Source organism: Brienomyrus brachyistius, chromosome 16 (assembly GCF_023856365.1).
Source record: "Brienomyrus brachyistius isolate T26 chromosome 16, BBRACH_0.4, whole genome shotgun sequence".
Taxonomy (NCBI): domain Eukaryota; kingdom Metazoa; phylum Chordata; class Actinopteri; order Osteoglossiformes; family Mormyridae; genus Brienomyrus; species Brienomyrus brachyistius.
Window position 1 is genome coordinate 9,152,469 of NC_064548.1, and position 27,764 is coordinate 9,180,232.

Here is a 27,764-nt window from a genome sequence, read left to right on the forward strand (position 1 = left end):
TCCTGTATCGGTGTCTTGCTTAGATTTGTGCTTGATCCCTCTGTGTTTAACTGTGTGCAGATTACCCACCATGTATATTTCCTAACATTTGTCCAGTGACCTCCCCTAAGTTCCACAGTCTCAGGGTGTGTTCTAGCAAGTACTCGTGTCATTGTGTGTTTTTGGTGTGATTGGGTATTTTTGTATTTATGCAGTTTTGAGTCCTGTTTACAGTAGGACCCATCAATAACCAGCCAACTACCAGACTGTATCCTGATCTAAGAGCTTCATTATTACAGTGCATCATGTTCCAAACTGGTGAATATCGCATTATAGTATGTCTCTCTCGGTGACAATACACTTTCTGTTCACCTGTAAACACCTTTTACTACATAGTGCAAGCCTTTTATTTGGGTAGAACATGGAGTGTGACATGATTATGGAAAGTAAAGGAACAATTGAAAGTATAGAAACCATTAAAAAGAAGCACATGAAATATTAATTGAAGACCGCGCCCTGTTTCCTTGTGGGCATTTCCTGCATCCCTATTCACTGTGTGCAGTGAATGTGGAGGACAACGTGTTTTCCAGAGTAATTACTGTAACGGTCCCAGTGATCGAGCAGCACCTGGCACCTGCAAAGAACACATTTCCCCGCAAACCGTTTTCCTCAGCATCTGCTTTGGCCCACAATAAGCATCCATTCCCATTTTTCTATGAAGAAAATGGCAGCAATTAAAAAGTAATTGTGTTTACAGATAGACCGCCTCTTTCTTAGCATTATAATCAGTCAATATGTCGGGCGAGGAGCCTGAAATCTCGAAACGTCAAACGTGATGCACGTCTTGGCAAAGCAGTTGCTCAACACGCAATCGGCCATCTTTCTGTCTTCTGGAAAAGTGAGGAGGGCACCCAGAAAGCACAGAGGGAAAGTGTGAATTGCTCACATGCACACACACATGCACATACACACACGCATTGGTAGCCATATGTTTGTGAGGACCGTCCATTTATTTCTAAGATGTTAACCCTAATTCTAAGAATGACAACCTTAACCTCTACCCAAACCTTAACTGTAAGTAACCAAAGAAAATGCGAGACCTTTGGCATTTTTAATTTTTTGATTGCATAGATTTTTATAAAATTCCCCTTGTGGAGACTGAAAAAAAATTGTCCCCACAATGTCAAAATAATAGATTTTTATGTCCCCACAATGTAGCATATACATCACACACTCACATTGCCTGGGGCAAGATTTAGCTACAGTGCTAACATGAGGCACCACACCACATTGTCTGTGATGGGAAGGTAGTTGGTTTCAAGCCCAGGGTCAGCAGAGTAGTTTCACCATTGGTCCCTTGAGTGTGGTCCCTAAACCCCAAACCCCTGGGGATGTTGGACTGGCAATTTTAATGGATTTACTTATTAAAACATGTGCGTAAATACACAAAACTCCTACATTATGTCAAGGGTCAAAAATGTTTTTGAAATACATATTAATATATCTTAATACTACAAATTTGTCACATTGTGGGTATTCTCTGTCAGCACAGTAAAACACAGTGCGACTCTAAACAAAACAGACCAGCAGGCTAATATAATATTATCCATGCAAATGATAAAATCTTGTATTTGTATCTAGAAGTATGTTAAATGTGACCTTTGATCTACTGGGTAATTGCATGATCTGTCAATCGAATTAAACAGGAAACCATCCAGAAAGCTCTGCACGTGCAAACATACCAGAGAGTCTGTGCATCATTATGCTGGATTTTGTGTCATTTTTAATATTTACCCCAATTCATTTTGAAATATTGCATTAAAATGAAATTTTCTGGAGCCCTCAAGGTTTGTGCGACAGAACTAATAAGTTCTCCTCCAGTATAATTTAAACTGTCGTGCACATAGAGCATTTTTATAGAAGTGGAATTCAATTACGTTTAAAAATACCAGTTTCTTCGGGAGGTGCAGTGGCTCAGTGGTTAGCAGGAGAGTATTATGCCTCTGCTATTGTGGGTTGAGTTCTGCGTGTGAGGAGCTGGCAGCCGCATTGCTGCAGCTTTTCTTCTGCTATATAAAAACACTTTAAGTTGTTCATAGCTTTTGTCCTGTGATGGACTGGCATCCCTGTCCTAGGATTGGTTCTAGCAGGCCCACTGCGCATAACTCCTCATCCAGGGCCCCCATGATGCAGAACCCCACCCAGCTGCCTTCCCACCCAGCACCCCCCCCCCCTAGGCCTGGGTTCAAGATTTACAGTGACTTTGTAATGGACAAACAGCATGGAAGGATGGATGGATGGATGGATGGATGGATGGATGGATGGATGGATGAGCCGGGGCCAGGCATCTGTGTTTAAGCGGTTGTAGAAGATCTAGTTACACTCTTCCTTTGTCACAATCAAAACCTTGCGAATAAATGCAAGTCAACGCGAAATCTTATATTAATGCAATTACTGATGGTAAACAGCAGTGGAAAACACCAGTTTTGGCTGGGACGACAAAAATAGTGCAATGCATCAGTCACGTCACCAGAAAGCCACAAACTCATTATTGAAAATTATGTGATATTCCACAGAAATTCAATAATTTCTTGCTAATTCATAGTTAGAGTAATGTACTTGAAATATAACTTATTTACTATGTAAGCATCATAATCTGCATGCATGTGATATACTGCCTGCCATATGCATCGTATAAAACATGGTACAGCATTTTACAAATTAAGGGTCGCATTTTTTTGGTTAGTTTTCAGTTGCATTTAGTGTGTATGAAATAATCAGTCGGTTTTGTATGAATTCTCTTATTTCATTTATTAAAATCATTCATGTATCTTTGGCAAAAAAAATGTAATTTCCTTTCTCCTTCATTCTTTTTATATTTTAGAGAACTAGTTACTCATTTTCTCAGATTTTTTTGGTTTTTTTTTAGCTTTTGGGTGCAGGCAACGCCAAAAGGCAACTCATTGACTCAGACATAATTTGATAGCCTATATGAGGGACTTTTTTGGGCAATAAATATCAATAGAAAACAGAACTCTATTAAAGAGCAAAATTACTTTTTTTCTGTAATTGTGTCGAGCCAAAGCGAACAGCCTTGAATTCAATTAGATGACTCCAGGAGCGCACAGTATTTTTGAGATTAATTGTGTCTGACTGAAAATAGCAAGGAAATTTTGATGGTATAAAGCCTGCATTGTATAACAGGATACACTCTATCACAGACTGACCCAGAGGGGCGAGGTGGATCACAATCTTAAAACGTGCCCATCTTTTCTCAGCTGTTACCAAGGGCACAGCTAGACAAAGTCTGAGCTCTCAGACAAAACGCCACCTTGGATTTAAAGAGCTAAAACTTACAATATGTCGTTTTATAATTTAACATATTCAAGGACCCCTGCAGAGCACAGGGCCCCATGAATTTACAAGGGTATCCATACCCCTAATGCTCCCTGGCTATTACAGGAACGAGGTAAACAGTACCTAAGGGCAGAAGATCAGAAAAAACCAGGACTCTAGCGACACAAACGATTATTTAATCAAGAACTAGTGAATTTACTAAACTTCTCCCTTTTGAAAATAAGTATTTCTTTTCTGTTTCTAGCGACACACCAGCTGAAAACACCCAAGATAAGCTTTTAAAGAGAGGGTCGGGCCCACACTAAGTTTGCCGTCCACGCCTCCTCCTTCCTGTCTCCAATCCTCGGGCTGAAGCTGCACACGAAACAGCTGGGGCTCATTTATACCACAGAGGGAGGAGCCAGCCGAGCGATTGGCTGACAGCGAGAAATAATTAGCAAGGGAATCAACAGAGAAAGTTCAGGGGCAACAGATCAGGCCCGCACCCCTCCTCAAAAAACATATCTCCGAGGCCCCGGAGAAGAAAGAGGCGTCACTTTTACTCAAAGTGCAGCCGCTTCCTGCCGTTCTACTTCTCCTGTCACGGTTTCATCTCCCAGCAAAGACCGAGAAGCTCACAGGAAACTTGTTGCTGTGCCATCTGGAAGTCTGGTGAGTGCTCTCTCCTAATTATTCCAACTTCCCCAAATGATGTAACTATAGGTAAAAGTCGCAGAGAAAGTGCATTGCACAGTGTAGCTGTTAGCTGGACCTGGTCCGTCTCTGGGAAACATTCTGTCTCTTTTGAGACACAGCTATTCTCCATTTTTGCAAACACAGCTGCATAGTTTATCCATCTGAGTACTGGACAAGATGACAAATAATGCATATCCCTTTTTTATGCATTTTTTTCTGTTGCCAAGAAACTGGAATTAAGACCAAAGTTTTTCGCGTTATAATCAGATCTGACTTTAATGAACTGAATGAATCCTCCCAAGAATGAAATCCAGAGGGTTTCTATGTAACAGAAACAAGTGTGTTAGTTCACATTTGATGTCAAATAAACTATGCAAGTGATTTAAAACAGAGACGTAGCATTTACTGGTTGACTTTGGTCCTCTTGTGATCCCAGTATAAAAATGCATGTCCGATTTTTTTTTTTCTATCGGTCTCTCCAGTCAGTAATCTCAATTATTCTTTCAGAAAAAATCTGATGAATTCAGCTAAATTCTTTCTATTCTAATATCCTTTGGATTCCTTCTCATATACTGTAGATATTATAGCACTCTGCTGTACACTATATTTCTCAAAAACTTGCACAAACAGCCCTCTTAGATAACATACTGTATATGAAAGATTCATATGCAAAAGAACAGGGTTGCATATTTGTATTACATGAATATTGCAACTGTGCCAGGAATATATAAACCTAATCTATCACTGAGGTCAAATTTAGCATTTTCCAGTTCTCCAATAGTTTTCAGATGACAAAGACTCTCACAGTCGAACACTCCTAGAGTATTTTTTTGTGTTTTCACGTTGGCTATTATTTGCCATGATATAGAATGAAATATACATCAGTATCTGGTTTCCTTACGGAGAAACTCAGCTGTTAGCAGCTTTAGCAAAACCAGAACATGGATATTCTGGCCAAGGTTCCTGTTATACATGTATCTGGAAAGCAAAATAGGTGCTAGTGTGAGATAAATGATTCGGCTGACATACAGTCTTCCGATTGCTCTCAAATAGTATTTATTTCATAATAGTACAGTGCAAATAAAAGAATGGTATCGCTGAATAGCACACAATTAGCCTATTAGCAATTTAGTAGGTAGTACAGTTCTGAGAATTAGCTTAGCCACTTAGCAGTACTTATAGCAAAAGTGGCCTGTTAGTGTTACTTTTCAGTCACGTAGTATCATAGAGAATGGGAAGGACATGTTTTGGAGTGATCGCTAGTTCACATGGTATGTTTGCCACACCCACTGTAAAGTTAGTATTTGTGTCTGAGAGAGAGAGAGAGAGAGAGAGAGCAGCTCTGACATGTGTGATTTCCTTTTCCTCCCTGTTGTAGCAATTTGATACCAGAGCAGAGTCTGTGACCTGCACTGTTGCCACACTTCTGAGTGGGTACACCAGCTGTCCCCCTCAATCCCTACCCCCTAGCAGAAGCACACCATGGGAGACACCATGACCACATGGATTAGTTCCTCACAGGAAGTCAACACCACCACGACAGCAGGTACTGCGCGGCATTGGTCCGTTGTTCGCATGTCATTACCCAAAATGCACTTCTTCTGTTCGGCCCATCTGTGCAGCGCTGCAAAGGACTCAGAAGGAATGGCATTTTGAGTGCACGATTCGTCTCCTCCTCTTCATGAGTTAAACAGGAAGGGGGTGGGGGTACATGAAAACTATGTTTCAACTCCCTAGAGCTCCAACCGTGGACACACGTGACAGAGGTTACAGTTTCAACGTTATTTTCTGTTGCTAATGATGTAGGTAAACAATATGTTAGTATTTAATGTGGGCTGTTGTTTTATGCAAAAGGAATAGTGTTGCAGAAAGCCTCACTATTGTTATAAGTAAATAATTTTTAATCACAATTGCTCACTATTGTTATTAGTAAATTTTTTTTAATCACAATTAATTATATTTATTCACTCTACAGAATATCTTATAGTAATTCTTATGCCTGTCTTAGCACCTAATTTTATGTTATCTGATATTTATAAGCATTCATGGAAACACAGAGAACGAAGACTCCTTGTTTAAATGGATTGACACTTGCATCACAACTTACATACTTTGCTCTTTTTTAAGCTGGACACAGTGATTGTTACAGGTCTTGCTAAAACTTTGATCTTGCGTTTTTTTTTTTTTCTTGTCATTGATGTGTTGCCTTTGGTTAGAGATGTTGGGAAATGACTTGAATGACCTTGCCGGAATATCGTTTTCACACAAGACATGGTAGTTAACTCCCTTTAGAAGTTAGAAAGCCCTCAGCCAAACATCAGACAAAGTCTGCAGTATATAAACATTCTAGAAAGAAAAAAGAAAGAAAAAAGATTCTGGTGAGAAACTAGAATATAGAGAGAAACTAATGATGAATGAATGAATACAGCATTTTTTTTTCTCTCAATATTGGACGATTTTCTTGCTCCCTGTAGGCAGCATAGGGGCACATGCCTTCATTATACAACCTGGGGAAACGCGGTATGAAAAGGTTTTTTCTTTTTTAAAAAAAAAAAAAAAATGTCCTTTAGCTTTACTATGGCAAGAAAGGAAAAAAGCTGATTGGCTGGTAGGGGTGTAATGCCCCCTGAGGGAAATACAACCCAAAAGTCAATGCTCTTCTCCATTACAAATTGCCAGAGATAGTAAGACAAACTTCAGCTGGAAGTGAAGCACTTACAAATCAGAACATCGCGAGCGATAACTGCGAAGTCGCATATTTGGCGCGCCCCCCCCGTTATACGTGTCGCCGTGTTGGGTGCAAGCGGGAAAGAGCAGAGTTCTCTGACAGCTGCGAATGTTCCTCCTCAGACCTCTCGGTGCGTCGTCTGACAGCTGGCAGGGTGTTGTCTGACTTGAAAGACGTCCCCAGAGTCGTTTCGCAGAAGCGTGAAGCTGGCAGACAGAGGACTGCGTGCCGGGACCTTTGCGTAGAGTAGAAGCAAAGCAGAGGTGGTTGCGGAGCTCCCCAAATGTGTCTCTAGAAGCAGCAGAACACAGCACCTCCACCCACAGTGTGTGACTTACTACTGGGAAAACATGTTTGCAATAACCCGAAAGAGTCATATGTTACTGTGGAGTATGTATGGCAGGAAAAATACCAGTGCCGTGAATTGTAAAGCACCATCTCCGCCTTGCACTGCCTTATTGTCTGAGGAAAAATACATAGTTTCCTTCTAACGTGTATCACGCCGCAGTGAAATATTTTTTTTGTACAATTTGCATTTCTTTCAATAAATAATTTATGGAAGTACAAAAAAAACACTAAAGAACACCAAAGTTTTTGTAATGTATGTAGAGCGCATAATTCTATGATACTGTAGTGGAGTACGTTGTTTCCTGGGTGTCCCCAAGCATTGTACTCTATGCCACACGGTATATTTGTTCAAATTTATCATTTGAAACATATATCTTTAGTTGATGATACAAACATCATTGTTGTTAACAAATAAAACGGTAATAATTCCTTTATTGCTCAATGGCTGAGGAACCTGCAAAACTCTTTTGTTCAGTTGTGTTGCAATGCATATAGTAAACATAATCCATGCCGCGCTTGTCCATGGCACAAAGACCTGTTGTCCTATAATTTGCATAATCTGTGAGCAATTCATCAGTCTGTGTCAATTCATCGTCGTTATGCGAATGGGGACGTGCTGATGCTAATGGAAAAGCCTGAGGGTTGACCAGCTCCTTCCCTGAACTTCAGTAGGACCTCTCTCCCATTGGGATCGTTTTAGAGGAATGTGCACAGAAGAAATGGCATGAGGTTTTGCCGCTTCTCACTTTTTAGCGGGAGCGACCTGTCGACAAAGGGTGCACTGTGAGCTAAATTGTTTGGCACTTTGGAAAGAGGCTTTTTCAGTCTTTGGCTGCCATTTTCACTAACCATCACTTGCCTTTTCTCACTTTAGCACAATGCAAACTCCTTTCAGACTTAGGAGACCCGGCAAAGACAAATATAGAGAAAAAAAGCCTCAGTGGGGATCGCAATGCAAAGGTTGTGTAAAGTCAACAGCAAACAAAAAGAAAAACCAAGAGCCATAAGCAAACAAAAATAAAAAATATTATTGCCGCATTTGTTTTTGTGTGGGGAATGAAAAATATTTGTTCTTAGGATCGAGTCGCCTTGGGGAAGCTAGGGGCAGTAAGAGGTTATGACTCTCTGTCTCGGGCCTGCATGTGGGCATACCTCAGCGTGGACCTCTCGCATATGGGAGTACCGCAGTGTGGACCTCTCGCATATGGGAGTACCGCAGTGTGGACCTCTCACATATGGGAGTACCGCAGTGTAGACCTCTCGCATATGGGAGTACCGCAGTGTGGACCTCTCACATATGGGAGTACCGCAGTGTAGACCTCTCGCATATGGGAGTACCGCAGTGTGGACCTCTCGCATATGGGAGAAGCGCAGTGTGGACCTCTCGCATATGGGAGTACTGCAGTGTGGACCTCTCGCATATGGGAGTACTGCAGTGTGGACCTCTCGCATATGGGAGAAGCGCAGTGTGGACCTCTCGCATATGGGAGAAGCGCAGTGTGGACCTGGAGATTATAGGGAGTGACGTCTTATCAGACCGCTCCAGCGAGAGGCGAGAGCAGGAGCACCTCGAGTACTGCAACTGAGCCCCAGCGATAAATTTCGCCTTCGGAGAGCTCAATTTCTTTCCCCCTGAACTCCCACATCACATTCTGAAGCATATCAAGCGGATTGCTAGGTGAAAATTTCCCTTCCGGAAGGTTCCGGTCCTCTTCTCTTAGCTAATCTATGTTTTATGGAGTGACAACCCTGGGCATCTGTAGCCTTTTCTTTCCTTCAGCCCCCCGAAGGTTGTATCAGCGTTGCTTCTGTTCAGGCCTGTAAGGAGACGCCTTTGGAGCGAATGCCGTGAATTGAGTACGGCAGAAAGCAAGGTGGCGATAGATAGAGAACTGCTCGCTTTGAGCTATGACTTCGTTGCCTTTTGAAAAAGTCAGATGATGCAGTTGAAAGACTTTATGTTTTTTTTTTTAAAAAAAACTAGTTCAGTTGAGGTCAATCACTGACCAAGATACCCCTGAGAAAAAAGTAGAGGTACAAACAAATATCTCATCACTGCATGGGTAGACTGGCAGAGATACTACCCGAGCTAAGGGAGACTGCGAGAATGAGAGAGAATTCATCCACTGCGAGTCAGTAAGCTGGTAAATTCAGGTTGTTTTTGGCCCGGGGGTCTCGCTCATATTATTCAGCTACCAAGAGGCATTTCCTTCATTAGCCATAGCCGGTGCGATCTTGCCAGTCATGACCCACACTGAAATCGTAGCACTGTGCTGCTTTTTTTATGAAACGGACCATTTTTTTGTCACAAGAAGAATGAGCTGAGTTCCAGCTGTTACCGAAACAGCAAAAAGCCGCTTCTCGGCGTCTCCTTCGGGGGGCGTTTGATCCACTTTACAGGAATTGTCTTTGAAGGATGCCAGACCTGATAAACAGCCAGAGACCAGTGAAGGGCTTTCATAATAGAATCAACTGGAATCACAGTGAACTATTCAGACTGAGCATTAATGAAGGTCAACTCACCCTCTGTGCTCTTCTGACTTGGAGTCGTCATTATGCTCTGCACATGTGTCAAAGAGCACAGGCAAAAGGCACATTCTGTCCCGGGTAATGAAGTATGTATCTCAGCTAACGGTGCTACTGAGTGCATTTGCAGTAATGTTAATAAGGACTTTTTCAGCTCTGCATTACATTTGGAGATGGAAAAGGCCTCTGTGAACTTTTCACAATTTAATATCAACGTGAACCTTATTTTGAGAGAGTTTATACAAGTATTAAGGATATAGCATGTTAAAGTTTAACTCTATAAAGTAAAAGCATTCTCAGGGAAATAAATATCAGATATGTGTCAGTACAGCAAGGCTGGGACAACCTCTGACAGACTGAACAGTGTCAGGGGGCGTGTTTGGGCCTGGTTAATATAGAAATCACATTGACATAGACAGAAAAAAATGTGCTGATTATAAAAGGCACAGAATTATACACAAGCCATACAGATACATGCTTAAATACCAAAAACCAGTGTCAATAGGAAGAAGATGGAGTGGACATGTGATGTGAAATACAGACCAGAACATAAACGTGAACATAAACCCTTTCTATAAACGTGATCTACGATCAGGGCAGGAACGGAGGGTAGCTTGGTGGCACTGTAGCCTCATGCAACTGGAGGCCAGGGTTCGACTCTCCACCCATGTGTGGAGTTTACATGTTCGGACCATGTCATCGTTTTGGGGTTTTCTCCCCATGTTGCCCCCCTCCATCCCACTGTGAGACCCCTCCTCCGCCCCTGACACGCAGGTATAAAAGATGGATAGATGGGTAAAGACAGTGCCAAAGAAAATGGCTAAAATTACAATCTGTTTGTTTTTCTTTGATGAATAAAATGAGCATTAATTATCAGAACGCTAATCAAACAAACTTCCCACTGGTATCTGAGAGGGATGTGTCCTTACCAGTGGCAGTCTGCTTATCAGAGATCAGTCTCTCTGCGGTAGAGCAAACAGACACATATATATGGATATATGGGGAATTTCTCATTTTGCCTGTCGCATCTTGCTCTCTGACACACATACATAGCTTGGGGGGGGGGGGGGGATCACAGCACAGAGTCAGCCAGTGGGCAGCTCAGATATGTGGCTCTCATTAATATCCCTGTAGCTTCCATGTTCCGGAATCTGACAGCAAAAGAAACTTTTAATCATCATGTGGCATACATGTTGGAAGGACATGTAAGGATGAGCTTCATTGATCTCAGGGAGTAATTCTGGATAAGGAACATCCTATAATTTAATAAGCAAGGGTATTGCATTAAAAGCGCAATTGGTTCCACTGGGGCTCGAACCCAGGCCCTCCTGCGTGTAAAGCAGATGTGATAACCACTACACTATAGAACCAGCTGTGAAGAACAATACATATATCACATCTCTAGGAAACTTAGTGAACCTGATGTGCCTGGAGTAGGACTTTGGCTGATAAAAGATGTACAGACCATGTACATATTTAAAGAACTCACTCTGATCACGTGTCAGTGGATTCTGTACTGATCAGTCTAAATGAGATGCTCTACAGACAAGACAAACTTGGAGATGTATCTCGTAGCCTCCAGCATGACAGTCTAGACATGGAAGCTAACGTGCATGATGGCACTGAACTTATATCGACTTATATCAAATCAATTACTGTGATTTTCAGTCAGAGAGGAAAAAAACTACACAAACTACATCACGAAATGGTCTTAGCGAGAAACACTACTTGCATGCAAAAACAATTCAAGTGAATGATAGTTCTGTCTGATTTGTGAATGGATCGTCCTTTTGAACCAGTTCTTTTCAGTGAATCGGTCAGACCTGTTTTTGAAATCTAAAATGATGGTTCCCAGGAGAGCAAATATGATTATATCCTTTTATACCTGTCCCTGCGTACGTAGTTCTGTTGTAAGTGCACCTAACAACCTTGGAAGTCAACTGAGAAACATCTAAGAGTTACACAGACTGTGATCCATAACAGTAAGTGGATGGAATCCAAGATACAGTCAAAGTTGACTCCTCGGCGACGCCCCCTGACAGCCCTGTGAGATTCCTCGCCGGTTCCTCGGCATTTAACAGGTGTTGCGAGGTGCACAGGCTCTCCCGTGTCCCGCTGAGATGTTTAATCATTTGACAACAGCCAGAGTTTTTTTTTCTTTTTTCTTCAAACTAGCATTGAAAATGCCCCAGGACTCCTACAGCAAAGCTAACGGCTGTTCCTTCTGCCGTTCTGTGACAACAAAGGAGTCCACGGTAACCACAGGTGTCGGAGCACTCGCACTGTCAGTACCTGCGGCAGTGGCCATTCATTTCCCCTCCTTGGTTTGGTAAAACGTACCAAAATGCTCGGCACTGTAAGGATATGGAGATGAGCTGTAAATTCTTCTTTGTCTACAGACATCTGTCCATGTGCCAAGCATCGCTCTGCACTCTGTCGTGCTGGGCTTTGAATGCGTAGCCCTCAGGGATGAAGGAAGCTTCACACGATGACACTGTGACAACAGGCATCACCGTCACATTACAGCAGGCTGGCAGCGTGACACAGTCGGCTCGAACTGGCATAGATAAGTAGCGATAGCTTTACTTAGCATTCATCTGTGTCAATAAATACTTCACCAAACGCCATCCACCTCACCAGCAATAACATGAATACTCCACGTATAAAATGCACTTCATACATCCCTATATATCCCATGTTTTGGCTACTTAAAACAGATAGATCCAAATGCCAACTGTCCATTAACAGAACGATTTAAAAATCCTCTCTAGTCGGCATAAGCAGACTTTCCAAAGTCAAATTTAACCAGAGAGACACGAGCTGGGGGTGGTTAGCACAGGTGCTTTGGATCTCTGGAACCAGGGTTTGAGTCTTTGCCATGGTTGTGTGTGTGGGGGGGGGTGTTTTGTATTTTCTCCTTGTGTTATAATAGTTTTCTTTGGGTTCTCTAGTCCCCCCGACACACAGTCCAAAAACACACTAAGGTGAATTGGATTCACATAATTGCCTGTAGGTGTGTGTGTGTGAGAGTGAATGGTGTGTGAATGTACCCTGCAATGGGTTTCCAACCTATCCTGGATTATTCCCTGCCTTGCAGCCATAGGCTCAGGAAGTGGACAACCAGTTACAGAAAATGCATTGATACAGAGGAGCCCGTTTCAGTTAACATATCTGCTATCTGCTCAGCTATCACTTTCACAGAAGGTGAGAGGAACTTCTGCTGTGCCAAGTGGGGGGCAAAAGGTTATCAGGAGACTCACAACTGCTGTTTAGATCATAACTGTCACAAGTAGCTTTTTACACTTAGAACAAGTCAGGCAGACATGCTAATACGCTACGCTAATTGTAAGCTGTGAGGTCTCTGAATGATCTTAAAAATATCGTATTCATATAGCAGACACACATGTCTAAAGCAACATAGGACTGAGAAGGAAGAGTTTGACTGTTCCTGGAGAGTTAAGGGCCTTAAGGGCCTTGCTTAGAGTCTTAATCATGAAACCACACACCCTAGGATTGCATTCGGCAACTTTTCAAGCAGAGGCACACCCCCTTAACCCACTGAGCATACAGCAACCCCTGGTGAGACTCCCTAGCTCAAACCCAGGTGCCTCATATTGACCTTTGTAATACATTATGGAGGTTTCTACAGTGTATTACATATGAGCTTCATTAGAGCTTATGAATTATTATAATCAACACTATATTATCCTTATAACTGTCAATAGAAGATGTTGTAATGCTTTATTAATTATTATACTGGCCATTATAATGTATTATGAAGGCATTGATAATGCATTATAGATGACATCACTAAGTAAGGTGTTACTGAATGCACTTGCTCACTGTGCTGATGAGCTGGAGATGCTAGATCAGTTTCAGAGCCTCCCAAGCACAGTGACTGGGTATTAACAGGCTTCCCTCCTTTATCTCCCTACCCCAGCTCATGGCCTGAAACAAACCGAGTCACCGATTGCCTACATTTCTCCCCACTGTGCGCATGAACCCTGAGATACGCCTCTTCTAACCAAGGGCCAGGGAGTAACATCAGAAATCCAGCAGTCTCCAAATGTACAGGCAATACAATGGTTAAAATGATCTAGGCATTATTCTTCTCCTCTCCAAAAAATAACCGACTCCCCAGAGGAGTCCAAAAAAAGGTCGACTATCATCTCCTTCCAATGGTCGAGATAATTCATCTGTGACAAGTTTTGAAACTGCTTCCACGGTTACGAGTGAATTTGAATTCCTGGGCAGATTAATTCCTATTTCCTGAGCTTTTTAAAGCAGATTCGAACTTAAGTTGATCCGAGAGCAAAAGGCACAGAGACGGAAGGAAAAAAGTAGGATTTTCCTTTTAGGTGGAGCTTCCTAACCAGGACTAACTGTCCTCGGTGTGGCAGGCAGAAGCGAACATCCACCTACTCAGATCCCATTAGCCAGCCCTCAGTGCTGTAAAGAGGAAGTCGTCTGTGCACTTCAAGCACAAAAAGTTTTATGGGAGACAGCAGTCTGCTGCAGCCGCACAAAGCTGACAGGACATGTTTGAGGAGTCGGACATAGCCAGAGCAGGAAGACTGTACAGCTGTGAGGCAAAAAAAACCATTACACGTTTTTTTCTAGTAGCCAACTTTGTCTCATATTCACAAAAAATCTTGCAGTATAAGTAGAAAAAGCAACACAAATATAAACAGGCGCATAATCAGAGGATCGCAGCGAACGCTGGGCTCATACAGCCTTACATATGCATGAAAATCTGTCATGGGGGCCACTGGCCTATTTATTAAATTGAGAATGTGTCATTTTCATACCCAGTTCTGACTGCTTCTTCACATACTGTTCCCAGTTTGTTTTGTTCCCTCTGACGTCACCAATTCTCCCAGTCCGATTTTATATTGCGATTTGCAGGCTTCCTCCCTTAAGGCCCGGCTGCGGAGGGGAATTAACGCCCTGACAGATGTAGAAATGGGGCATGCACTCGAGACACGTGATCGTGATGTTCGTCAGGCTCGCAGATAAGTGACAACTCAAGTCCGGAGTATGATGAGATACGAGGGCGTCCGATCGAAGTGAAGAGAATAGTGAGATGGGAGTGAAACTGTGCTCGGTGCCTGCAGATCGACTTCGAGGAAATCCAACGATCCAACTTCCAGCTGCTTATCCTGCTCAGGGTCAGAAAATAGTGTGGGGGGGGCGGGGGAGGGGGTGTTGGAGCTAATCCCAGACAACATCGGAAATTAGGCTGTGGAACACCCTGTACACCCTGGACAGGATGAAACTCCATCACAGAATATAGACGTCCAGAAACGTAACATGAGCTTCCACATGCCACTATGTGGAAATATTAAATGAATTAAATTCTAGATATATAAATAAATTTATGCCTAAATGAGCACGTTTGATGCCAAAATATCAGAGCTAGTGCTGTCCGGCTGACCTGCCCTTGTAGAATGTGTTATATTTATAAAACCATCAAATCTCTGGAAACAACACAGAGGAATGGCAAGGGCCGTAAGCCATTAAGTGGGGACGACACATATTTTAGGCGCTGCGATTTAAGGCGGCACGGCGTGAATAGTTATTTTTACCCCTGCTGAATTATTCAGAAACCTGGCACTACCCTTGAGGTGGATTTGCTGAAGTCACCCCTTGAGGTTTCATTCCGACCTTCTGTCAAAACCACATTTTGTAAGACGTTGGTTGTAGGACTGAAGGGGGACTTTACTAAGTGACCTCCTTAAGGGTGTGCCCCCTCCACTCCAAAAAGAAAAAAAAACTAAAAAACTAAACTTTTACTGTAGATCAAATGATGAAAACCCGCGCTATGCTAAACGCTATTATCATTAGTACTAGTTTAGGGAAATGTCAGGGGTTTTTTTGTAAACCACTGACACTCAAAGGCCATAGTGACCATGAGTTGGGCTACATTTTGGCTGGATGCACATGTGTACATTTTCAGAGACTCGGTTGCATTTAGCTAAGTCTTATGAGCCTGTCTATTATAATTTTGTATAATTATCACAAACCACTATCAAATACGCTTTACTTAGGCAATTTAATAAAATAAAAAATAGGTTCAACAGAAAAAAAAAGGTGTAAAAAAAGATAAACTTCGGAAATCTCTTGCTTGAAATAGAAGTTTGGAGGAAATTGGGTCAAAGTTTCCTGCTGATGAACCTTCCATAAAGTTCATCCTGAAGATCTGTAGGCTACAGCGGCAACCTCCGATCCAGTGGATTCTCAGATTCTCCTGGCAACAAAGGGTTTTTTTCTTAATTGAAATCGTCGCTGATGTCCCATGCTGTTTCCCCTCTGCTTAGTGAGATAGACTCCAGACTCTCTATGACCCAGCACTGGATAAGAAAACAGATGGATGGATGAATGAAACATCAGGGGCTCTGGTTGCAGATGTAATCAATACAGGATTTCAGATGTGCAACACAACAGAGCTTTGGATGGATCTTTACTGAACTGGTTGTGTATATCAAAATATAATTCATTTGAATTTTATTTAGATTACTTTCTGAGGCGAGCTATTATTTTCATGTGTTGTGCAATATCTGTTTTTGTCAGTATTCTTGTCCTGGCACTATAAACACTGTCAAAACGTGCCATCACGTCCTCAACATTTAGCGACTAATCATATAGCAATACATCAGCCGCAGAAGAAGGGTGGAAATCTGTCTGAGCTCTCACTGTGAAACTCATTATAAATACAGGGATTAAGTGTGCTCAGCAACTTAAGGAACCAGTGAATTGTTTGGCAAAATAACAATTAAAAAGCTGCTTTGTGCAAGAATCTGTGTATGTTTTTACAGCTTGTATAGAGCAGAAACTGGTTACAAGTTCGTATCTGTAGGGTTCCGGCTGTGGAATGCAGGGTGCATAAATGATCTCTTTCCTGCAAAACTGCACAGAAAAACTAATTAGATGCTAGATGGCTGGGATCGTTATACATTAAAGAAAATGTCTTATAAGCAAATGATTCATTGCGGCCATCATTCTGTCATTTGTGTGGAGAGCGAGTTGCCAGCAAATTAGCTTACTGCTGCCAAAATGGAACTTGATTGTGCGAATACTAGACTGTCCACGAAACCTCTACCTCCTTTACGCAGATGGTGACAAGCTGATTTGAGAGGCCCAGTGTTCCCAGTCCATAGCATACGGATAGAAGGAGAAAAGAGTAACACTCTGGAATGAGCTGATATGGAACGAAAACACCCAGCCTTGACTGTGCCATAAGATTGCTGTTTTATTTTTAAGGAAATCTTTGCTTCAATGTATTTGTGAGCTTACCTCCATTTAAATATGGATTAAAATACTGATTTTTAGCACAAGGTACAGCCCCACCCACACCTGCGTTTGAACTATGCCCTGACAGAAACATCACATGTGCAGGCTACATCTTTGAGAGAGAAAATATGTAGAAAAATACCAGTGACTTTTGTGCTTATTAGACATCAAAGTGGAGTACCTCAATATCTCGCTTAATGACACTGCAGTGTTTCTCCAATGTACAATTATTACTCCAGTACTAACTTACACTTGTTACTGGTTATTAGTTCGAAGCTCAGCTATGCTACAGATGAACTATCTGTCTCGTTAGTATGCCGTGTCGGTCAACCCATCAGGCGATGCGGGCAGCCACTTAGAGCGCCATCTTGTGATTGGACGGCAACTTGCAGAACCGATTTCACTTTGCCTTGGGCGGTGGCAAAGTTAAAATACATGTGTACTAAATCTACAAAAGTGCCAGGCGTGAGTGCCTGACTGCCCAAAGTCCTTTATTAGAGGACCATCCGGCGTGAATGGGAGTCGGCCTGGACTGAACTCATACTCAGAAATCTATGTAGGTAACATAAATCACTGAAACTTCAATTAGGACATTTTTTTCAAACAGTGATACGAAACAGTGAACAAAACGCATATAGATGATAAAACACTGAATTAAAAAGCACACATAGACATTTCAGTATCTGGAAAGGTGACTTTTAAAAAGATAATAGTGGAAACTAGTGACACAGAAAAGGAGAGCAGATAAATTATGCTCTCAGCAGAAATTATTTAATCAGTGCAACAGATTTCACGCAATCTGAGCGAAGATAGCAGATAATCAGATATTTATAAATGGTGTGGGCATTTAAATTGACCCTGCACTAAGAACAATTAATCTGAATGGCAGTTTGTTTCTTTACATTAAGTGATGCGTAACTGATGAAAGTTCCACCTAAAATGGCTACAGAAAACATTTCCTGATCAACCAAAACCCGGTTCCCGGTGCCCGTAGTGCTGTAATGTTTTTACAGTGGTCAAATAATACTGCTGAATGGCCATTAAAAACCAGACCACAGTCCAACACTGTCTTTAAACACCCAATTAAGATTACTTGAGCTACCTATGGACACATAAATGCACATATGCTTTTTACATACAGCATTTATATAAACCACATGGGATAGTACCATAATATCCATACCCCTCACTTCTGGTTACCGTAATTACACTTATATGAGTAATTAAAACATTTCTTGCTGGTATTTCGGTTTCAGGAGTAATTAAAAGTGTACAATCGCAACCCATGACACATTCCAAATTAGATTTGTACTTTGATTATTTTTTTTTTAGCTCAGATGTTAATGAGTCGGGGAAAAGCGTCCGTCATGCACACAGAGCTGTCTCTCTTGAGAAGGACAACCTATTCGATTCGGAGGTCGGCTCAGCGGCTCACTGCCCCACCATATCACATCCGGCGGGATCAGCCCCCGGTGGCCAATGCTAATCACTGCAGCGAGTATCGGCGGTAAATAAATTAATAAATGCCGTTAGGTTCAGGTGAAGGAGAATCTGTTCCACCTTAATCAGTGTGAAATTGCTGGAATGCCGTTTTACTTGGTACTTAAGAGGAAAAATAGCAGCCTGATTTCACGTTAGCCTGCATGAGAATTATGAAATTGCTTTGCATCTGAGATCTTATAAGCTAATCTTTTTCTTTGACGTTGCTGACAGGATGATCTGCTAAAGAGAGAGGAGACACTGAGAGGAGAAATAGAGGGAGGGGGAGGAACGAGAGTCTGATTGTGAGATGGGGGTGGGAAAGAAGATCGGAGCCAAATATATTTGATCTTGTGTAATGGCTTTAGGAGGCAGAAAGCAATGCTGCATACTGTATGTGCTTTTCAGAGCTCATGCAATAATGGGAAGCAGACCCTCAGATTCTCACCATTACCGCAGGCCAGGTCTCGGTCCCTTGGCCTCCATCATCTCGTGTCACGTATCACTGTAGCTGTGGTCACTTCAGGTCTGAAGACCTGGTGCTGGGAAGTTCTCTGAAGACATCTTCAAAGATCTCACCCACTGCACGGTGAGCCCCTGATTATGTCACTCTGCAATGTGTGAAATCTTAATTGGCTCAGGACTGAAACTTTTTTTTTTCCTTTCTGAATGAAAGTCAGTGGAACAACTTACACTTATAAGTAACATCATTCTTGTACATCAGGGCCTGAAATAAGTTATGAATGTAGGACAGCAGCCAGTCCCTGGAGCTCAGCTGACCTGGAGATTCAAACCAACAACCTTCTGATCATAGTCAGAGGGTTCTAACCTATAGAACCTAGTGCCACTGCTATAACGCTTCTGCCAAATGCTGCGTGCAGGAGCCAGATTAATGCAAGAAGTCACAAGTTAGAAGTAAAGAAAAGAGAACACAAACAATCAGAGCTAGACACACCCATCCCTAATGGGAGTCCCTGAGGGGAGGAAATGGACCAGAGCAGCATTGGCTTGCGGCAATTCCGTGCACCAGTCGAACGGCTAACCAGCTTCGCGATGCTACATGCATGTCAGGCAAACGGAGCCCCAGGCGAATCACTTCAGATTCTCCAACGGCATCAGGGAAGCCTGGGATGGTGGCGGTCGCAAGCAGCGGGAAAGGCAACATTTTCAGACCTGGCTTTATCCGGACCCAGCTGCAGCAAGTCTGTGTGCAGTACTCTAGTTCCTTAAGACTACTTTGGTTTCAAAAATGTTAAAAATTCCTTAAAGCCAGAGGCCTTTAAGTATTCCAGATTTAAAAAAAAAATAATGCCAATGAAAATAATTTCACAGCTTATCTTTCGTACTGTATAATTTTAGTAAATACAGATGAATAAAAGGCTTTTCCAGATTATCTAATCATGCAGTTCAGTAACACCATAAACAGGATAATTATCCATAACTAAAACGATGGTAACACAGCCGAGAATGGCACAGACATGCAACAAAGGGGGAAACTCTTTAAGGGCTGTCCAGTGTAACCTACTCAGGCTGGCCAGAACGTGTTCCAGTGAAATAGCTCTCTGCTCTGACAAATAGAATTTAATTACTGCTCACGCGAAGCTCAAACCCACATTTCTCCCACCTACTGTAAATGAGGTTGTCTTTGCATTATCTTGACATAGGTAGTTATCCTGATTGAAGTCTTCCTTCGTCCTTGGCGTCTCCACATAGTCCGAGCAGGGCTGCGATTTGCTTTGTGCTTGAATCTGCCTTCTTGAACGATCTGTAATTTATCACTACCATGTGGGAAAAGTGCCCCTTGGGTCAAGATTCTTCTCAGTGGGAGATGGCTGGGTGTCATGGCCTTTTCCCTTTTCTCCGTAATATTACAATTGGGGGCGGGGCAGCGTAGCCCTGAAACTCAATCTAGGACTTCTAAATGTCACGAGGCTCCCTGGCTATTAAGCCTATGCAGTCTGTAGCATATGGTCACTCTTCTCAATGTCCTTGTTCAGTCCAATGTTCTCCCATTCAAGGAGAATGCAGAGCTAGGCTCCTCCACCAAATGGGGTAGGTGCTTATTAGCTAGCTAGGTGGTTCATACTGTTCAGATGTCAAAGTGGGGGTCATGGAAGATCATAGCATTGCACCAAGCAGAGGGAGGACCATCACTGGTGTCCCAGCTGGCCTGGGATCTGTCAGTATCCCTGCAGGTTGTCAGATTCCAGCAGTGAACGATCTGCTTGTCCTCTAATCTGAAGTAGCTTCCCTGGGTAGCGGCAGTTAAAATGACTGGTGGGGGACAAAATAAAATAACGAAAGGAAACCCTCATCTTCAGTTTTAAAAACTCTTTGGAAGGCGTTGACTTAGCATGATGGTTAGTAAAATATGCGGACTAATGGTAATTCATTATGTATATAACTGTGTTTTCAAGTTCACTTTTACTACGTCGTTATGTGTTTTGCATGCCTCATTAATGTTGTATTGCTTTATTATTAATGTACATAATGCCCTTGGTGGTAGTCAGCTATACATCAATTATAATTACTTAAGGCATGATTACAGTACTAGAGAATATAGTTGTCAGATTGTTTAATTCAGGTTGTGGAGGCTTTTGCTATGGATTGCAAGTGCTTGGAAACAGCCAGACATGCGTGACAGCAAGTGGGTGTAACTGGCTGCATCACTCCATCAGATCCAAGACAATGATCATATTGGGAAGATGGTTCAATGGGCAGGGAATTGCTAGCAATGTTGTTGGGAAAAAATTAAAACACTCTCTCTGGCTGCTATAACAGCATTAGAGTTACCCTGTCTGCATAACGGGCCCAATGCTTCTTTTTTTCGTATTCATAAAATGCAACATAAAATCCCCATAAATTATGGGCCTTACACCCCTTCGATACAATTCACCTCTACGTCCCCCTAAAGAAAAAGCCAGCATCCGTCTAACAGCTGGGTCTGACATCACCACTTTCCACAGGACTTCAGCTGTACCTCATTAAGTTGGCCGGGCCTTGGAATGATCTCACCGCCTAGCTATGTTACCCCAATCCCCGCCTGACATCCTCTGCTGATCACCACTTACAAACAAACATATTGCGCTTCGTAGTTTATTCATTTCGGGCTGAATGGATCCTGGGAGGGTCCTTTACGTGTTACGTGTAGCGTGCTTTTTTAACAGATGATAAGCATGTTTTTCTTCAGCCCAAAAATGTTACGCTGAAAAGCATTAAAATCCAAATTGTAACATTAAGGTACTACAGTTTAAGGCCCAGGTAAGTGCTGCACTGATCTCCACAGCACGTTTTGTGAAAGCATTTGTGAAAGATTCTAAATAGGGAAAATAATGCTGATTGTCTTCAATTGGCTTCATGCTTCCAGGGAACAGTAGGCGTCAGTCTTGCAACAGTTCATCATTATGCTCACCTTTAATTATTCAACTCCTTTAATTAACTATTCATCTACCGTTCATGCACTGAAAGGATCAATTAGTCATATGGAAACCATTCCCCTGCCTAGTTAAGTTTCCAACAGTATAGCTCATTAAAAACAAACAATCATAATGCCTCATTAAAGTCATGAAGCGCATGGGGACCTTCAAAAGCTCTCATTGTTTAACATGAATTAGATCTGCGGTATTAAAACATGGGCATCTTTTTTTCAAAATGGCCGACTGCATAAATCTGGCCAATGACAGTGCAGGAAAATTCTACTCGTTTTGATTGTCTTCCTCCTCTTATTTTACTCAAGAAGTTCAGGGTTAGAACAGACATCGGGATGTGATTCGTGTAGAAACTTTGAAAAAAGTAGTTCGTCCTATGTTACATACACGTGATAACTCCATAATTCAGCAAAGTTTTTACAGTATGATAACAGGGGCAGCAGATTAAATAAAATCTAGTCATTATGTAGAAATCTCCCATCTGCTTCTTTCCGTCGACCTGACAACTCTGCCTAAAAGGAAATCTTATATCACATCCACTGTTCAAAATTTGTGAATTATCAAACGTGATAATTGAATAAAAGTCCTTGCACCCACGTTATCCTTCATAATTTATTCAGTGCAGGACGAATGCAGTCTGAAATCGCCCTATACATCTTGCTTGTAGCTTTTGTGGCATTTCTCTTTTTTTCCCACTACAGATGATATAAATAAGAAATATGTTTTTGCTTCCAGTCTTATGTAAGAAATGAAAGAACGTGTAATAGAATTTTCTAGTACCTGTAATGCATAAAGAATCACTACCCGGAGCACATGTGCATAAATAATTGAGTGAAGTTGAAAAAATAATAAAACCGATTGCATTCTGAGCAAAAGTTCAGTCTTACAAAATGAAAGTGCAAACCGTGAGGATATTCTGGGGTCTTGAAAACAAATCAGCAAATTCAAGAGTCAGCAAGTGTAAAGTAGCCAGGCGCGGCCACTTACGTTACCATAAGAGCACTTTCACCCTCCGTATTTTATATCATGGGAATGAAGAAAAATGGTACGACTGTACGGTGGAGCGGCAGTGAGGACACTGTCCCTGGGACTGCATGGATCCAGGACCCCGCAGAACCAATGAGCAAGACCGTTAAAGCGATCTGATCCGATTTCATACATATTCACCTGAATCAAATAAGCACGCGTCATCTTTGCGAAGATCGAAATATGAGTGTGACTCTCGGTAAGGCGATTAGCCCGGCAAATAAATAATTTAGCTACAAACTCAGCAGAGATTTTTGCTGAGATCATTGGAGCCTTGAAATTATAAGGTGCGCATCGACATTTTGTCAAAATGTTATTGCTAACATGGAAATCCTCTGTCCATTGGGATTATGTAGAATGCTTAACATTAAGTCTGTAAACAAGATAAAACACATTCAGAACTCATCCTGGAACCTTTGAGAGTAACAACCCATATTCAATCATTTTGGTTGTTCTTTTTTATCAGAACAAGCTGTGCAATCCTGTGGTTCTTCCTGATGTTAAAAAATTACTGCTTCTGAGCTACTCAGCCGTTCACTCTTTACAAACCATGTCCACTGAGATGTCACATCAGCAGCAAACATCTTCCAGATGCTCCAAGTTTGACTTAACACATCTCTTTCTACAATTCTCAACTGTTAATTGGCCGCTCACACGTGAGATTTCTGCACAGTGTTTCAACAGACGTGTAGTGTTTTTGCGTATCCAAATGGCGCACTCAGCAACCTGTAGTGCTAAATAATTAATTACACGCATGCCTCTCTGGAAGGGAGATTAAGAGGTTTGCAGGGGGCTGGCGGGGGGCTAGAGTGGGTCCGTTTCATCCTTAGGCATGACCATATCATTTCTTGCACTGCGTTCTTCAAAAGAGAAATGTTCAGTCCAGAAGTGACAGTCCATTGAAAACAGTACATTAGGTCCTCCAACTGAACAAAGATGTCTTTGCCACAGTACTTCACTCCAATTATTGAACCCTGAACGATTTGAAAAAACTCTCTTGGTATTTGCGATGTACTTGTTGCATATTTCATTTCCTCAATGTATTCAAAATAAAGTGCAAAATATAGCTATTAAAGTCATGTATTTAATGCCATTTCTGGCCTTATATCATCTTTCTTTGGCACATTTGGTTTGTAAAGTAGCTAAATCATTGTTTTTAAACAGATTAGCTGGGGAGGGGGGGGGGGGAGTTTTGAAACACAAGCTGATTCATTAGTTTTGTATCAACGTTTAATGGCTGTTTGAAAGTGTACACTCTTGTCCAAAATCGTTTTGTTTATAGTAACTACAGGAATGGGAATTTTGTCTTGTATTGAGTCTAAATGAGCCTACTTCAAGTATACACACAGGTGCGTTCATTTTTAAACATGCCACCTGTTGTCAATTTTTCAAATACGCTGAATTATTCATTTTCTACAGAGTCCATGAGAGGAAGATAATTTTTCTTTCCCACACCAATTTTTCCATCCTAATTCAATATTTAGAGGGTCTCAAGAATGTTTAGATACAATTTTAATACGGAATGCTTTACAAGTCAGAAAAGAAAAATAAAAGCAATTTTTCTAAAAAAAATTTTGGAAAGGATTTACAAGCATTTGGGAACTGGAAGCAGAATCTCACAAAATATACTAAAGGCTGTAGTGAATACTGTGCACACAATGTGAGAGGCTTGTAATTCAGTGTTTCCTGCTAAGCCCTATCACCTTTAAATCACTATAGAGTGGAGACCCTGATTTGAAAATGCCCTGTCTTTATAGCTTATACTGGATCAGCAGCGACCACTCCAGGGCCACACTGGGACGATGGATTTTATGCTATACTGGGAGGTGAGTAAGACCCACATTCCTGCCATAGACATGATGACCAGGTGGTCTACATGACAGCTTACCACTCCTAGACGATAGCTGAACGCGACTGGCTTTTTGGAGCCCCTACCTGTATGTAAAAAGCATGGTAAAGTTAGAGGCAGGAGCAGATGTGGGACTGACCGCCTCTAATAGCTTTTACTTCAGCCGGGGCTCGGTAAACTCTCACTGGATCTTCTTGAAGCAGAGATCTATGTGGGACAAAGACCAAAAAACCTCACCCATCTCTGTTAAACCTCTTACACTGGAGCAAGTCTTCATCCATCTATCAGACAAAAACTCAGTTTGTACTTTGAGGGAGGAGTGACCAGCTCATCATCATTTTCCTCTATAATAATGTGTCTGGCCTGGTCTCTCAAGTATTTCCATAGTTATATACTTCCAAATTTATGCTGAACACATTATTTCTCTCAACCAGAAGACAGTTAAGGAAAATACTCAAACTGGTTATAAAACATATTACAGTAAAATCCCGTTATAACGGACATCAAGGGACCTGGCAAAACAGTCCGTTATGTCCAAAGTCCGTTATATCCAGAGTTGCTGTATGACCACAACACAACCACAGGACACCATTTACTCATGCCACACCCCAGCAGACACACTTGTGGTATAGATTATTATATTGTACATGTAGTAATCCAACTTTACCTGACCATATGCGTGACTATTAATAATCCCGACTACGTATCTGGCCTGGATATCACCGGCACGCCACGCGCCTTGTAGGTGGAGCTGAATGTCCGTTATAAGTGAGTCCATTATAATGGGATTTTACTGTATTCACTTTTACCATCATGATTTCCTTGTTTACATGACAATGCCATCCAAAACAACTTGCAGTCTCATACTTTGACATGAAATATTGTTATAAATACATTCAGCAAAGCCAGCCTTAGTTGATACTTTATTGGTTACATTGCTGGGTCATTTGGGTCAATCGCTACAGCCTGTTCTATGAATCAGTGATCCTTACATGTTCCTTACTGACTCCCAATTACTGTTTTGGAAGGTGTCATCATCACAGTGATTCTGGTGCTGCTTTGCCTGGTCATAGTGCTTTTGCGCTACATGTACCGACACAAAGGATCCTACTTCACCAATGAGGCCAAGGGCACCGAGTACGCGGAGACCGCCGACACCGCGCTCAAGGGTGACCCCTCCCTCCAGGAGGCCACAGACGAAAGCAAGAAGGAATATTTCATCTGAGGTGGGACGTAACGGTTTAACGTTCAAATCAACGGAAATTGACTGTGAAAATAGCTAAATAATCCGTAGAAGTTCCGTCTATCAGTGTCGTTAAAAAAGCAGAAACATAGTGTCTCTTCTCCTTTTTTCCCAGGATGCATCACTTGCTCAACCAACAGGACACATGAGATCTGTTATTATCATGACAGCGATTGATTTCTACTTCAGCAAACACTGTGACTATTGGCTTTGGTACCTCATCATATATATATAGGAAAGAGCCTGGATTTGTCATTGAATGAGATCTCGAAAGACTCTTCTATCAAAATTGGGCACATCTGAAATAGAAACTGGCAGTCGAAGAGCAATAAGTGACTCGGCAAAGAAATGTGAAATTCCTGCACCAGGAACATTGTTTAATAATATTTCCAGAGTTAATCAGCAAATGAATCCAGCTTACAGCCCTGGGCTGCCGCAGACAGACGTCCTCAGCACTGACACCAACGCGCAAAACAAATATTTTGTTGTAGCAATTCATTCATCAACATGCTGAGAAAACAGAACTAAAAACAAATAAAATAAAATCTACTTTAAAAAAAACGAAGTGACTCTTCAGCAATTAAACCGTCATCGGACACATCCAGCCACATCGAAAGAACATTAACTAGCTAAACTCTCCCTATGCCCACAACCTGCTGCATTCCCCATTTTCATGACCTAATACAACATAGACAAAGACCTTTGCAACTTCTGCATAAATAAAGTCCCCCCTCAGAAGGCATGATATATGTCACATAATGTCAATTTAGCCAAAATATCCAGATGTCTGTTAAACTGTGTCCTCTGTCACCTTCTGTATAACATTTTTTCAATATATTTCTCATCATTAAAGTTTCGTTGTTTATTTCAGTTCATGTTTAGTAAAGTAAAACATATTTACTTTGGCTTAAATGAACATAACCAAAGATGCATTTATCTGGTGACAAATAGACAGTTTGTATTAATCGAAAGGAAATGTAAAGGTGCAAGTGCTGTTAGGGCTGGAAATGATAATGGAAAATATGGGGATTAAAAGGAGCTTTAAGCACAGCACTCCTCATGTCCTTCAGCTATTTTATATATTTGACGACCTGGGTTTTCCAAAAATCAGTGGGTTCTGATACTATTGCGGCTGCCTTTAGTATCACGGTAACCATACAAGACCTCCATGTGTAAGGTATGTCATTCTCTTTGGAAGTTGGGTTGGGAAATTAATTAAAACAGACCCTTTTTGATCCAATCACTAAACAAATGTTTTTGTTCCTGAAGTATTTGCCAGCTGGAGCAGTTTGTTTGAGTAGCAAGTAGCTGCTCTAATTATTTGTTTGGGGGGATGTAATCAAATTTATGCTAATAATGCAAAGCCATTGGCGTTTTGTCGAGTTTTTCTTAAACTTCTTTGCAAAGAAATAATAAACTATACAATCTGTATTATACACTATAAAATTGTGTTTCTCTTAGTTTGTAACTGCCAATGAGTAACATCGTCGAACAATAATATCTGAAGGTTCTAGAAGCTAAATGATCTCTCGCTGTTATAATGTCTGCTGTCTAAAAGTGTCCATCTTAGATTAGATGCATCTAGGGTAGCTTACGTGCCTCGATCAGGGCATTTGTACTGTCTCCAATTTACAAGAGGATCCAGACTATTAAGTGTAATTTGTGTCCATCACAGTGATATGGAGACTGGCACAGAAGCAGCAGTAAGGCTCACAAATTGGAGGAGCTATTCTGAAAACATCTACTCCGTTTTTAATGAATTAGATATCAGGCACCGTTCCCAGGTAACACTGTTTGACACTGAGTCTTTAATTTAACCCTGGTGTTAGGAAAAAA

The 27,764-nt window shown here is 41.6% G+C and overlaps 1 protein-coding gene and 1 non-coding gene across 2 annotated transcripts; one reads left to right on the forward strand and one right to left on the reverse strand.

Annotated features, from left to right (window-relative positions):
- The first annotated feature begins 3,774 nt into the window (after nucleotides 1-3,774).
- Nucleotides 3,775-27,374, forward strand: gypc (glycophorin C (Gerbich blood group)). Its single transcript, XM_048978191.1, has 5 exons — nucleotides 3,775-3,987; nucleotides 5,390-5,557; nucleotides 24,594-24,662; nucleotides 25,714-25,911; nucleotides 26,044-27,374. Exons 2-4 carry the CDS (start codon nucleotides 5,494-5,496, stop codon nucleotides 25,908-25,910), a joined length of 330 nt encoding a protein of 109 aa, XP_048834148.1. The 5' UTR covers nucleotides 3,775-3,987; nucleotides 5,390-5,493; the 3' UTR covers nucleotide 25,911; nucleotides 26,044-27,374.
- trnav-uac (transfer RNA valine (anticodon UAC)) lies at nucleotides 10,911-10,983 on the reverse strand. Its single transcript has one exon. It is a non-coding gene; the product is annotated as a tRNA-Val (tRNA).
- Nucleotides 27,375-27,764: the final 390 nt, after the last annotated feature.